The sequence below is a fragment of the Streptopelia decaocto genome (genome assembly GCF_964273445.1).
Source record: "Streptopelia decaocto genome assembly, chromosome: Z".
Lineage (NCBI taxonomy): Eukaryota > Metazoa > Chordata > Aves > Columbiformes > Columbidae > Streptopelia > Streptopelia decaocto.
Window position 1 is genome coordinate 28,723,027 of NC_138657.1, and position 13,979 is coordinate 28,737,005.

The 13,979-nt window shown below is 38.4% G+C and overlaps 1 protein-coding gene across 5 annotated transcripts in view; it reads right to left on the reverse strand.

Moving 5' to 3' along the window:
- Nucleotides 1-13,979, reverse strand: part of LOC309451289 (transducin-like enhancer protein 1) — an 83,665-nt gene that overhangs the window by 38,014 nt on the left and 31,672 nt on the right. For 4 of the 5 annotated variants that reach the window (XM_082074880.1, XM_082074879.1, XM_082074881.1 and 1 more), the window contains 2 exons: nt 3,857-4,061; nt 3,087-3,103 (listed from right to left, as the gene is read on the reverse strand). In XM_082074880.1, coding sequence (XP_081931006.1) covers nt 3,087-3,103; nt 3,857-4,061 — 222 coding nt within the window. Of the gene's footprint in view, nt 1-3,086; nt 3,104-3,856; nt 4,062-5,184; nt 6,124-13,979 lie in introns of those variants that run through there. The other variant, XM_082074883.1, reaches the window with a different exon arrangement.

Below are 13,979 nucleotides of genomic sequence, written 5' to 3' on the forward strand. Positions count from 1 at the left end.
GTACAACAGAGCGCTTCAGAACATTTGCATTTCGATTCTGTCTAAACAGGATACTAGAACAGTGGGAAGACAAGCAATAAATGAACATCTAAGATGAGTTTGAGAAATGCTGCCAGTATGTTCCCTAGAGAAAAAAATGCAGACATCAAAGTTCTTTTCCACTGATGTCTCCCAAATCTTTATTAATCTTGAGTTGCAAAATTTGCTTACTTCACCTGGCATCATTACCTGCAGCCAGACTGTGTCACAACAGTAGGGATGCCTGTCTTCCCACAATAACATGACCCAGTTTTGAATGGTCAGAGATTCATCAGCCAAAAGCCCCCTGCCATTACCTACGTAGTCCTGTAATTTAATTTTGACCAAATAATTTTAGTAGTTCATGTATGAAGTATCCTATTATTACTAACTCAAAGGTTATATATTACACAAACATGCATTTTCAAAGAACTTACTTTCATTTTACTTCCCCAAACTTTAAGTAATATAGAAAGAAAAATGTAGCCCTTGCCATTTACATAAAGTGAAAGAAAAATGGTCACTCATCACAATCAAGAATAATGAAACCACTACATCTTTATATTCAATTGTAAATACATGAATCTCACTGCATTATTAAGTATTTCTAAAGACATGATACATAAAAGCTCATGACTGCTTATTTGCCTAAGGAGACTTCAAAAAAAAAATAAAACCAAATCTTATTTAAAAACCAATATGCTCTATCAATATGCCACAATGTAGTTTAACTCAAAGTTCTGTAAAAAAACCCTCAATTTAAAACCAAATAGGTAAGCGCTAAATTGTAATGTTTCAAACTTACACATTTAAAGCTGTCAGCTTCTACTGATGACAGTTGAAGGTCACTCTAAACATATTTGATGGAAAACATACTGTAGAACTGCACAGTAATACCAAAAATGATTAATTTAGGTAACTGACAGACAACCACAGGTTTTGGAGTCGTGGATGATGAAAGCAAGCCTTTGTGAGGATCTCTAGCAGCACAATTACACTAATATGTTACTTTGAAAATCAAATTGATCTTATCTTGGTGACCCAGGTGTTATAAAGTAATTTGCAAAATAAGAACTTACTGCTCAGTTGAAACCATATGTAAAACTTAAACAGACCTGCTGGTATGCTTGTGTACTTGTGACCAATTTTATACTATCCCTAAAAATGTATTTCATATTAAAAAGGAATCCATTAAAAATAAGAGAATTAGAGAAGTTCAAAGACTAAAACATTCCCAGCTGCTCATTTTAGCCACAAATTTGAACTGTCACTGAAATTATGATTCTTTCACTGAAGACACCATTTACTGCTAAGCCAAGATTCTAATGTAACATGGTATTCAAACAAGTTTTAAGTTCAAATTCAAGTTCACCTGTAGTCAGCTATTAAAGTTTAATTTAATTACAAAGTATTATTCTCCATGGGGACCAAACAGAAACTACGGACACCACAGTGTAGTAAGCTGAACTTGATATATCCATACAGCAAAGTTATCTTACGAAATAAAGTCTCAGATTGTTTAAAGGTTACTTAGACTTTTTTATCCTGGGTTTCCCACTACAGATAATAACCAAGAAATCATGACTTACACATATGGAGACAGAAGTGACTCCAGTGACGGTTTTATGTAGTTTAATTAAATAAAACTGACATATGCAGTAAACTAAGCAAGTAATATTGCAAATTTCCCACAACACAAAAGCCAGATTTATTTTTTGACAGTTCTCCTGCCATACGCAAGAACTATTGTCAGCTACAAGATGAATTCAGAGTCCAAATCTCACAATACTGTGAAGCATTTGATTTTAACCCAAAAACCCTTTAGGAAAGTACATGATGGACAGGGCCAAGTAAGGATGGGAAGAGAGCAAGGCCAGGAAACTTAACAACCACATCAAAACACCAAGTCATCACTCCCACATGTGCACGTGTGTGTGTGTCCATAGACATGGACTGCAATCCTCCTTCCTTAGCTCTTAAGACAACTCGATGAGAATTCTGCAGTTGACTAACACCACTCAAAGAAATACATACTACTCAAATAAATATGTCCCACTCAAAGAAATACATCCTTAAGAACTCCGAAGCTTCAGGAAAACCCAGCCTAAAATTATTTCCACTGCTACACTGTCATTAATAACATTAGGCAAGCAGAAATGAATCCTTCTTGCTTAGTAATCTAGAAACAAAAAAGTTTGCTGCAAAAGATATGCAGATTGTTTCCAGTAAATAATTGTCAAGCCCTAGTACAAAAACAAACAAACAAACAAAAAAAGAGCAGCCAGAAAAATCAGAAGTTTAGTACCATAAAGGTATCTGTCAAATAACTTCTCCTAGTTATTTTCTAATTGAGAAAAGGAAACAAAACAGAGCTCAAATTCACCTCCAGCATCAACAAATACCATTAGCTTTGTTACTTGAAATGATGTGAAAGCTTCACCAGCCCATCTCCAACAGATTAATATAGCAATATCACTCAAAATACAACAGTATAAGAAAGCTGTAACAAAGTAGGGCTTGACTGGTTTTCAGATAAGATTGTCTTAGACCAATTCTATTACAGCTTATGTCTAAAAGGAAAAAAAGTATTGCTAAGGAAGTTATACCTGAGGCACAAATTAAGCAGTAAACACATTTGTAGGGCTTAAGGAGATTCCGTTAAAGAAATTTCTAGGGCCAAACACCATCATGACACATGAATTTTAAATTTCTCACCTGTTTCACAACAGTAATTCCTGAAAAACCTACAGGAAAAAATTTTAACTCTGACTAATGACATTACACTTTAATTTCCAGTCAACATTCTGTTTGATTTGCAGCTTCCCTTACACCCCAAATATGTAAACTAAAGTTCAAGCTTCCCCATAATCATTCTGCCCAGAAACAAATCCAATTCATACAGTCCCACAAACAAATGACTTGGTGTTCTGCATAAATCAAGAGCCATCTTACACCTATGCCCAGTATCATGAAACTAACTAAAAGGAAGACAAAACAGACAAGCAGTGCAATGTCTGATTATTACATTATACAGAAGGGGAAACATTAGCAGGAATGTTGGTACTTACTGTGCCCGGCTCTCTGTCTGCTCCCGCAGTAACCAAGAAATGCACAGACATGCCCGTTCAGACACAGAGGCAAGAACAGAAATAAAAAAGGGGGGAAAAAATTAGAACACAAGCCGCAAACAGTTTTAAAATGGCTTTTATTTATATAAGTCATTGCACATTCCTAATACAGTGATTTCCTGAAAATTACAGTATTTTGTAAACATGATTTACAGTTTAACCATACACAAAGCCTAGTTGTATTTCATGACAGAATAAATTACTTTCTTTTCAAAAATTAGTCAAGTGCAATTTTGCCCAATATTTATTTGCGTACTAGATTTTAAGCCTATGAAACTAAAGTAACAGATGCAATTATCTAAATCTTCTGTTTGAACACATTCACTTCAAAATTTAATTTCTTGTTCCCCCTAACTTCCCACCCACCCATTTAACAACATGACTTTTTTGTAAAAGTTACCCATTATGCAATTAAACTGTTTTCCACAATACGGTGCAGGCCACTTGTGCTACAACTAAGCATTTACTAGGATGTCAACATGCCTTGTGAATTACAGAGCAGGTGACACCTAGAGATCCCCTTTTAAAATACTGAAAGCTTCAAAGCTGAATTTTGCTTCAGTGGTATATATGCAGACATTTTTAAGTTTGCCAACAGTTTGGTTTTGTTTTTTCTCATTTTATATAACTTGATTTCTTTAGAGATGCACATGATTTGCAGCAATGTGCAAATCTGACAATGTCCTAATCAGGCCTGCCATGCCTCTCACCTCTGTGGTGTTCTGCATCGTGATGCTTCTTGTCATCTTTTATTGCCAAGTGAGACTGCCCACCCAAAGCACTAGAAAGGGCAAGAAGGCCAGCGCTGCTTCCGAGTGGAGGGATTCCTGGAGGCTGAAGTCCTGATGGATGCGGTGTTAGAGGCACTGGAGGTCCATGGCCATGGGAGAGATGTTGAGCCTGCAACTGCTGCTGCTGTTCCCAGTAGTATCATCATCCCCAGAAGAACAATGCAGAGCACACAGTTTGGGAAGGAAACAGGAGAAATTTGGTTAATTACTGAGAATCAACAGTGGATTTTTTAATTTGTTTTAAATCTAGCCTCTTCTATTTGTCCCACCACACTACACACCCTGTATTAGAATCACGGAATTATGGAATAGTTTGGCTTGGAAGGAACCTCCAAAGGTCATCTAGCCCAATGCCCCTGCAATGTGTAGGGACAGCATTAAATCATGCTGGATGTGGACTGCTCTGCTCATGCCCCATAAGCCAAAAAAGTTTAGCTGTATACTTGTTCTTCAGTCCAAGGAACTCATTCAACTACTGTAGGTTGTTTTGGGCAGCTAATGCCTGCCACAGCACCATGGGTGAATAACAGCAGCGACAGAAGGCCCGTATACCCTTCCCTCTCTATAGAAAGAAGTATCAGTGCTCTGGGAAAAAAAAACAAGTTTCACTGGCAAGACTGATTTAAAGTCTGCCCCTTCTCTTCCCCCAATTTAGAAACAGTAAGTAGGTTTCTACTTTGAATATTTAAAAAAAAAATCAAATGACACCGTTCAATTTCATATTTAGTGTAGTTAAATTTATATTTTGTTCTAGCTAAGCTTAAAAAAAGAAAAATCTTGAGCTAACACTGTGTTTAGGAACCAACTTTGAGCTTAAAATCCAGGTATTCCACATAGCATAAATAAAGTCATGGAATCCCCAACAAGAAACATTATATTAATGAATTAAAATACCTCCATCTGTTTCAAAAGCAGCTTGCAAGATCAATGTCATAATGAATGAACATATAACACTGTAACCAATCTGGCAAAATAACCTATAAGCAATTTTAGAAACAGAGTCCTTCTAATGGAAGGACTTCCTCAGAGTTTAAATACTGAGATATTTTCCAGTTAAAGCTCTTTTCCAAGTTCAGGTAACCATTGGATTTTTCCAACATGCTCAGTCAGATTTATTTAGAAAATTATGCTTCAAAACCATCTTTGGCTTAGTCATAGCTCCCCTTTAGTCTGCTACAGGTAAACAAATTTTCTGCCTCTTTCCTTCTTTCCTGTGCCTGGGTATATTAATAGAAGACAGAACAAACCTCTCCACTTTGGCCACGCTTCATCATCTCTCTGCTGAAGGTAGGCACCATGAAAAAATCTAAAGTACCACTCAATTCACGGGATCAAAGAGAAGACAGACAAGCAAATGCCTGAACAGGATGAGCTCAGTTAGACATGAGAGTTTGACCTGGTGAATACCAGTCATCCTGTAAGAGCAGGCAAAATTGTTACAGTACTGCTGACAGCTATTGAAATCACACCTAGACCAAAGCTCACAATATTTCACAAATTACTCCAAAGTAGCTCAACTTGAAATAATAAAAAATATTTTATCTGCTTCCATAGGCCCCAAAACTCTTCAAGACAAACTGTCAACAACATCTGCATAACATCTACTGGTATATGAATGACTTAATTTATTACTATTTAGATAATTACTGTGCCCCTACACTTTTATTTCTCCTCATCACATGCCAAGACATGCCTTGAGCTGTTTATAAATTTACGTAGACACGAGTGTCTGACACTGAAAACCTCTGGACTGGACCTGCTAATATTTCACTTTTCTGCTGTCCCAACTGTAAAGCAGCCATCATTTACTTATTTTTGAAATACAAGACTGTTTAGTGACTTCTACAAGGCCTCAAGTTTACAAAATATTTCTCACAGTATGTACCAGGAACTTCTGCAAAATCAAGCAGCTATTGCCAATGAAAGTTAATTTAACTGAAGAACTCTCAGTAAAGGTGTTTTTTTGTGGGTGTTGGGTTTTTTGGTTTTGTTTTTTATCCAGCCTCTAAAGAACAAGAGGACATCTCTCTTTTCACAGACTTTATCAAGACTTTAGTAGTTTCCAGTATGTTTCCTCAAATCAGAAGATAACCTGAATGTTTTGGCAGACTCTCTCCGGGAGATGGTACCTTAGTAGTTTCCTTCCTCATTGACCACTTAAGCCAAGTCAGTAATCTGCACTTTAACTGTGAGACAACACGCATCAGCAGTACTGTACCACATGCATGGCATTGGCCTTACTTGTCTCCATGCTGCTACTATCACATGAGCACAGTAATCCCCTCTAACAGATTCCAAAGCGGAGAGCATGTGGCAAGAAGGGCTAGGTCTTGTTTCTGTGGTGCAAGTGCATACAAGTGGTGGAGAGTAATGCCCAGAGTAAGGTGTGGAATGGAATAAAAGAGCTGCAAGTGGAAATGCATCACTCTGCATTATCCCTTAGGAACTTTGCAAAATGGTTACTGAGGGTAACAGAGAAAAATGGTACCCTAAAACGCTTAAATATTGAGCTATGTTAAAGACTGAATACTTGATCATGGTCCTTTATGCCAACAAAGGTATATCGTGGTTCAATGTTTATTATGTGAGGCTCACTGCTGTTTAAGACCAAAGTATATTGATTTATTGTTTATATATTACCTATTCATAATAGGTTTAAAGTTCTCCCTAACATATAGATAAATATGATCCTTTCTGGAAGTTCTTGCTTTTTTCATTTAAAAAATTTGAATTGTTAAAAGTATATTGTATTTTCTTCATAGAAGGGGAGAAAGGAAAATGTGCTGCACACAAAGGAAGAAGCTAAAAACCAGGGAGATGGATAACAGCAGTGCTCAGCAGATGTACTTAGTAACTAGACATTTGCCATAGTAGATCCTAGAAACAATTATGCTATGCATATAATCACTTTCCCGTCACTTCAAAGACACTAATGCTTGCTCTGTCACCTTTTAAGAGCTTAGCAGCAGTGAGATATAAAACGGAATAAGCTGGCAGCAGTACCATGGTCTACTAGGCATGTTCATTAGCACTTAATTAAAAACCAGACACCTGCCATAAGAAATATGCTCAAAAAAGGATGAGTAACAGGTCTGTCTTACTACCAATTATTACCATTACTTGCAGAGCAAAGGCTGTGTCCACTTTCAGAGAGAAGTGGGAAGGTAGAGGAGAGTGCAATGATGCATACTTAAGTGACTGCACTGAGATAATTAGCCACAGCATTGATTTTAAAAGCATCAGTAGTTCACCCACCATTTTGTTGAAGAACAGAAGTTCTTCATATTTTCAAAGGGAGAAAAGGAATGGCAGACAGCTTAGTCTACTATCTAGATGCATGGTTTACTGGCTTTTTTTTTTTTTTTTAAACTAATATCCCCCTAACCAGATTGCAAAGACCCAAAAATCCACATATGAAAAGCACAGCACCTGCTGGTCTGAGGAAGCACCTGCTAACAATTTTAAAGGCAATATGTTTTTTTACCTCCAACATTACAGGCAGGTTCCAGCTATAAAGAGCTCTATAATTAATTTTTAATCTCTGCCATAGAATTCCAGAAACACGGTTAGAAAATCTGCTTCTCAAAGACTTACTATACATAAACAATGACACATCTCTTTGGGCTCCTTGCTTATCAAGATAGAGCATGATCTCCTACAATCACACTTCCCACCTTAAAGCAGCTCTGTTGATGTCACAAACACCTATGGTTTACTTTAAAAATCTAGTTTTGAATTCCTAGCTTTAAAGGGCTAGAGTAATGTTTTGTTCTTAAACAGATGTGTGATGTGCTACTCAGTATCTGTTGAAAAGTGCTGAATTAAGAATTCAGATGTAATTGTATGTGAATGGTGAAAAAAAAGTTTATACCTGGTCCCAAACCACAGCAGCTGTCTTATCCTGTGCCCTCCTAAATAAACACCAAAGAGTAGGAAAGTCTTCAAATCCCTATCAGCACTAGCACCACTAACACTATCAACAGATTCCCTAAAGCTCCACAGAGGTGTTTTGAAAAAAGTAACTGGCAAGCACAAGAGTCATTTAGAGACCTAAAATGTAAGGGGCATTATTTCAAGTCGACTTCTGTAAAGTCAAAGAAATTAGATTTTGTTAAATTCAAGCAGGCAGAAAGATATGAAGGGAAAGTACGTATTACTGTGTTCAATTTTATGGCCATATTCTCTTCCTTCCAAAAGGGAAATCTTCAGGTTTTTTATTTGCTTGCTTAAGTAAGGAAATAAGAGCCCGTACCATGCATCTATGGCCAATGAACACATAAAGGTCACTTTCTGAGCACATACAGCTAGCTGACCAAGCAGTAACCTTCTCCCTCCCTCTTTAAAAAGATTCTTAAAACTGCAAGATTACATTGCAAATATAACCTTAAAAAAAAAAAAAAAAAAGGGAAATTATTCAAGGTAACACTCCTATGGGATCCAGTCTTCTCCCTCATTCCAAAAGAGTGCACAACCTAACAGTAGAATCTTGCAGGAGTAAACTCTAACTAGACAGTCTAAGCCATTAATTAATACTTGCATTTAAGTTTGTAGGTACTTTTCCAAAGAGTATTTCACCTGCGGGGAAGAACATATTGAAGGACAACAACCAACATCCCTTAAGAATACATCCACATTCTTCTACAGTGGAGTGACTGCACCAGCAGACAAGGCAAGAGCCACAGACGTCATCTACGTAGACTTCTGGAAGGCCTTTGACATGGTCCCTCACAACATTCCTGCTACTTAATTGGAAAGATATGGGGTTGATGGGTGGATTGTTAGACAAGTGAGAAACTGGCTGGATGACCTCATCCAAGGAGTCAGTGAGACTCAATCCAAAGAGTCAATGGTGCAACATCCCCCTGGAAAGCAATAACTAGTGGTGCACCTCAAGGATCCCTAGTAGGACTAACACTATTCCATATCTTCATCAAGGACATAGCTAATGGGATTGAGTGCACCCTCAGCAAGCTTACAAGTGACAGCAAGCTGAGTAGTACAGTTGATTCACCTGAGGGATGTGATGATGTCCAGAAGGACCTTAACAGGCCTGAGGAGTGCACCTGGGTCAGGGCAATCCCCAGTACCAATACAGACTGCAGGATGAATGTATTGAGAACAAGCCTGCAGAAAAAAACTTGGGGGTATTGATAGATAAAAAACTGGATGTGAGTTGGGAATGTGCACTTGCATCCCAGAAAGTCAGTCATTTTCTGGGCTGCATCAAACAAGCACGGCCAGCAGGTTGAGGGGTGTATTCTCCCCCTTCTCCGCTGTCATGAGATGCCACCTGGCGTATTACATCTAGTTCTGCGGTCTAGGGAAGGCTCCAGGGGCACCTTATTGCAGCCTTTCAGTATATAAAATGGGCCTATAAGAAAGATGAAAGACTTCTTAGCACACAGCCTGTAGTGACAGGACAAGGGTCAACGGCTTTAAACTGAAAAGGATAGGTTCAGATTGGACATCAAGAAGAAAATTTTTATTGTGAGTATGGTGAGGCACTGGAACAGGTTGCCCAGAGAAGTTGTAAATGCCCCATCCCTGCAAGTGTTCAAGATCAAACTGGATAGGGCTTTGCACAACTTGATCTAGTGAAAGATGTCCCAGCTCATAGCAGGGGAGTTGGGCTTGATCTTTGAAGGTCTCCTCCAATCTAACCATTCTATGATTTTATGACAGATGAACAGACTGATGTATGAGCTACCCAATACGGGTTGCCTAATACTCCACTTTCAAACTTTGCGTCACCAGCAGAAGCTGAGTTTCTTCTTCATTACTTTTGAATATTTCTTCCTTGATAGTATCACCATTATATAATACTAACTAATCATAAAGCATGTTTGTTAACAGTCCCTGCAAGACACTTCCTTCTGATCTATTTGAACCCTAATCTCCAGTACTGTAGCAGCAACCTGCAAAACTAAGCTGCAAAACTAAAGTCCAAATTTGCTTTCATTTGCTGATGACACAAAACTGGGAGGAGTGCCTGATAAACCAGAGGGCTGTGCTACCATTCACAGACCTCAACAGACTGGAAGACTGGACTGACAGGAATCTTGTGAAGGTCAACAAGGGGAAGTGCAAAGTCCTGTACCTCAGGAAGAATGAACCCATACACCAACATAAGCTGGGGGCCACCCAGCTAAAATGCAGCTTTCACAAAAAGTAACCAGTAGTCCTGGTAGACACCAACTTGAACATGAGCCAGCATTGTGCCCTTGTGACAATGCAGATAAATGGCATCCTAGGCTGCATTAGACAAAGTACTGCCAGCAGGTTTCCCTCTACTCATCACTGCTGAGGCCACATTTGGAATACTCTGTCCAGTTGTGCACTTCCCAGTACAAGAGAGTCATAGACATACTGGATAGCATCCAACAATAGGCCAAAAAGGTAATTAAGGGACTGGAATACCTCACATATGAGGACAGGCTGAAAGAACTGTGACTGCTTAGCACAGAAAAGGCTCAGGAGGGATCTTACCAATGCACACAAATACCTAAAGGGAGGATGGAAAGAAGACAGAGGCAAGCTCTTTTCAGTGGTTCCCAGTAACAGGGCAAGAGGCAACAATCACAAACTGAAATACTGGAGGCCTCCTGAACATAAAGACTTTTTTTTTTTTATTTATTGTGATGGTGACTGAGCACTGGCACAGGTTGCCCAGGGAGGTTGTGGAGTCTCCATCTTGAAGTTACTCAAATCCGTATGGACACAGTCCTGCATAACTGGCTTGAAGTGGTCCCACTTGAGCAGTGGGGCTGACTAAATGACCTCCAGGGATCCCATCTAACCTCAGGCATTCTGTGATTCTGCAGTTCTTATTGCTTACTGTTTTCTCCCCATTTAAACATGTTTTAGAAAAATGAGTCAGCTACTGCTATCATTCCTTAATTTTCTACCTAATTCCTTTGAAACATACGCATTTATTTTGGTTCATTTGGTTTCCTTACTTCCTCTTCTAAATATTCAGTTTTCTAACAGATAGGAAGCTACACTATATCACAGTAAACAAGCATCTCCAGATAGCGAGCCAAGAATGAAGCCTTTGTAGCTTTGTTAAAGTTATCTGAAAACTATCTATTATGTGAACAAGCCACAGTGCCTTGGGTGCAGAAGGAAGTCTTAGGCAAGCCTCTTCCATCTCTAAACCATGTGAAATGTGATTGTACTACAAAGACTGAAGCCCACAGGACAATATGGGCAAAAGCTATTCAAAGCCATATATATCAAACATATAAAATTTGTGTGGCAGTGGCATGGTTAAATACCCCACTGACTCATGGGGAAAAAAAAAAAACACTCCTTTCTTTCATGCTTTATTACAGAAGATGCATAGGATGGCACCTTTGGGTCTCAGTGTAGAGAACAGCTATGAGAAACCAAATATCATATTCAGAAAGAAGATGAAAAAGTTAAGTTTGTTCTTTGTTATTATTTTCTACTATTGGAATCTGTTTTAAACTAATGTTAAATTTCTGAACAGAAGCCTCTTCAAAGTTTTTCCACAGTTCCTTTTCCCATTTTTTCAAACAACACAAGCCATACTAATAAGCCTCAATTGCACATCAACTTTTTTGAAGCAGTAAGGGGTTGCATAAATTGCCTCACATAAACCAGAAAACTGATGCTATATTGAGATAAAAGCAGTTTCCCCCCTTACACGCTCCTCATGCAGTCCTTTTCTCACAAATTAACTTCATCTCTAAGGTAACTGAAATAAGGGTGAGAAGTTTTATTTCACTGCTTTGCTGATATAGCGATTATAAGCACACTAACAAACTAAGCCCTTTACCTAATAAGAAAACAAACCAAACCAACCAAACAAACAAACCAAAAAAAAACAAACAAAAAACCACACAACAACACAAACACCCAAACAATAAAAGAAACAAAACAGGAAAAAAAAAAAAAAGGACGCTCAGCATGTCCAATGTACTCCATCAAGCTACTGCAAAACAACACAAACTCCATGGTTCTCAGAATCTTATCTGTTTTCCTTTCTTCACTCCTTTTTCTATTTGGTCACTTGATTCCTTCCTCCCTGTGTTATTTCCCTCATTTTCAGAAACCATTTTCAGTCCTCTGCTATGCAATCCTCCTTCAGGAATCAAGTCTTGTCTCTTTGTTCTTCGGAAAATACAAAATATGAAAAGCAATATTGATTTCAACTAGGCCATGAAGATTAAAAAGACCACTTAACGCTCTGGTGCTCTCACTATACTTTTACACTGATGCGTATTTGTCTCACTGTAAAACGTATTTCTGCTACAGATTTATGCTACACAGTTTTGCCATAGAATACTAAACCTGGCAAGCTCCAGAATCTGGTTTGTTGTGGTATTTTTCTCCTTGCATTAGAGATGAAACTATGTTCTTTAATCTTGCTAAAGTAAGGAAGGTTAGCATAAACACTTACTAGAATAATTCCCCATATACTTGCTCTATAAGGCTAAAAGTCATTCTCTATCTAAAGAAAGAAAATAAAACCTAATTGCAGTCATGAAGCTTCCACACTAACTTTTCTGTAACAAAAATAAGTATTTTTTGATTGGCATAGTTCAAGTGAAAAAAAGATCCAATAGAAAAAAACACAACACAGGAAAAGAAGGCATTTTGACATGGGGCCAGCAAACCACTGATATACGTGGGTCACCTCCAAATTGCCCAAAGAGGGCAACTGAGATTGCCAAGAAGGGTCAAAGTAGTTATACCAAAGCCAGCTTCTTCCTACCAAAACTCTTCAATTCTATTTTCCTTACAACAGGAAAGTTTTCCTGGGAGCTCGTTAAAATCCTTATAAGACATAGAAATACTTAACACATATTCTTTAGCTTGTATTTCGGAATGTGTTCTGTATTCCATGAGAATTTTTTTTTCACACGGAAAATGAAATCTCTCAATACGAGAAAGGCCTGGGTTGCTATCAAGTCAAATTACATGGCCAGTACCTGCCGGTACCTATAAGTACACACACAGTACTTCCACTGAATAACACAGATATTAATACTGTAGGTAGGTTTATACCTATAAAACTAGAAACAAGTTCTTCAGTACTCCCCGACATAATGCAAATAGCAAATTTAATTTCAAACGGTAGCTTATTAACAATTGATTAGTGGTCACCTCACCATTATAGACTGCAGACATACAGACTGCAAGAAGGAAAGAAGCACTCTATCTTTTCCTTAACACTACACTGAGCACCAGCTCTGATCATTGCTGCTCCTTTCTGTTTCACATTGAACAGCCAGGTTGCTCTGCCCTTCCAGCATTTTGGAGGGCAAACCCAGGCACCAGAATTAGAAAGGTAGAGTTATTACACTTCAGGGCTCGCTCTTCAAAAAGATCACTCTTGTAAACAGTAATGCCAGATGTGGGTGACCCTACCCAGGCGATGAGACCGCACCCAGTGAATGAGCATATCAGCCTTTTATCCACTAAAGTGATCAGCAATTAACAACAGTTTAGTGATAATTGTTAAATGGCAAAGATTTTTAACATCCTATTGACACAGAGGGAATAATTACAGAGTACTGTCAGCATGACTGGCACTTTCACAAGAGCAGATCTGCACTTGCAGCCCAGCTACGCTGCAGAGCCGCCACAGATTGTCCCACGCCAGCAGAGCCCTGCAGCCAGGACACCGGACATTGCCAGCACATGGAATTCTTCCAGTTCAGCGACACCTTCTCTCCAAGGTGCATTAGCAGTCCACTAGTGTGGATGTGTTCACATAAAGGTTTTTTGCCAACAGAAAAGGGGTTTCTTCCCTCCTCCATGCTTTTAGGCACTGTAAGTCAACCTAAAACTTAGTAGCTTGTAGTACCATGTACAGACCCATTGAAGAACAGCTAGTGTTTCTGTCAGCAGCTATGCTGGCAACACAACAAGCAGCCCATGAACTACAGAAGCCCTTTTGCTAGCATAACCTTCTATATATACACACATAACATTTTCTATATTGTATTCACACAATTATATAGTTTATATCATATCAGTAATATATTGTTACATGCTACATATACTATGTTATATA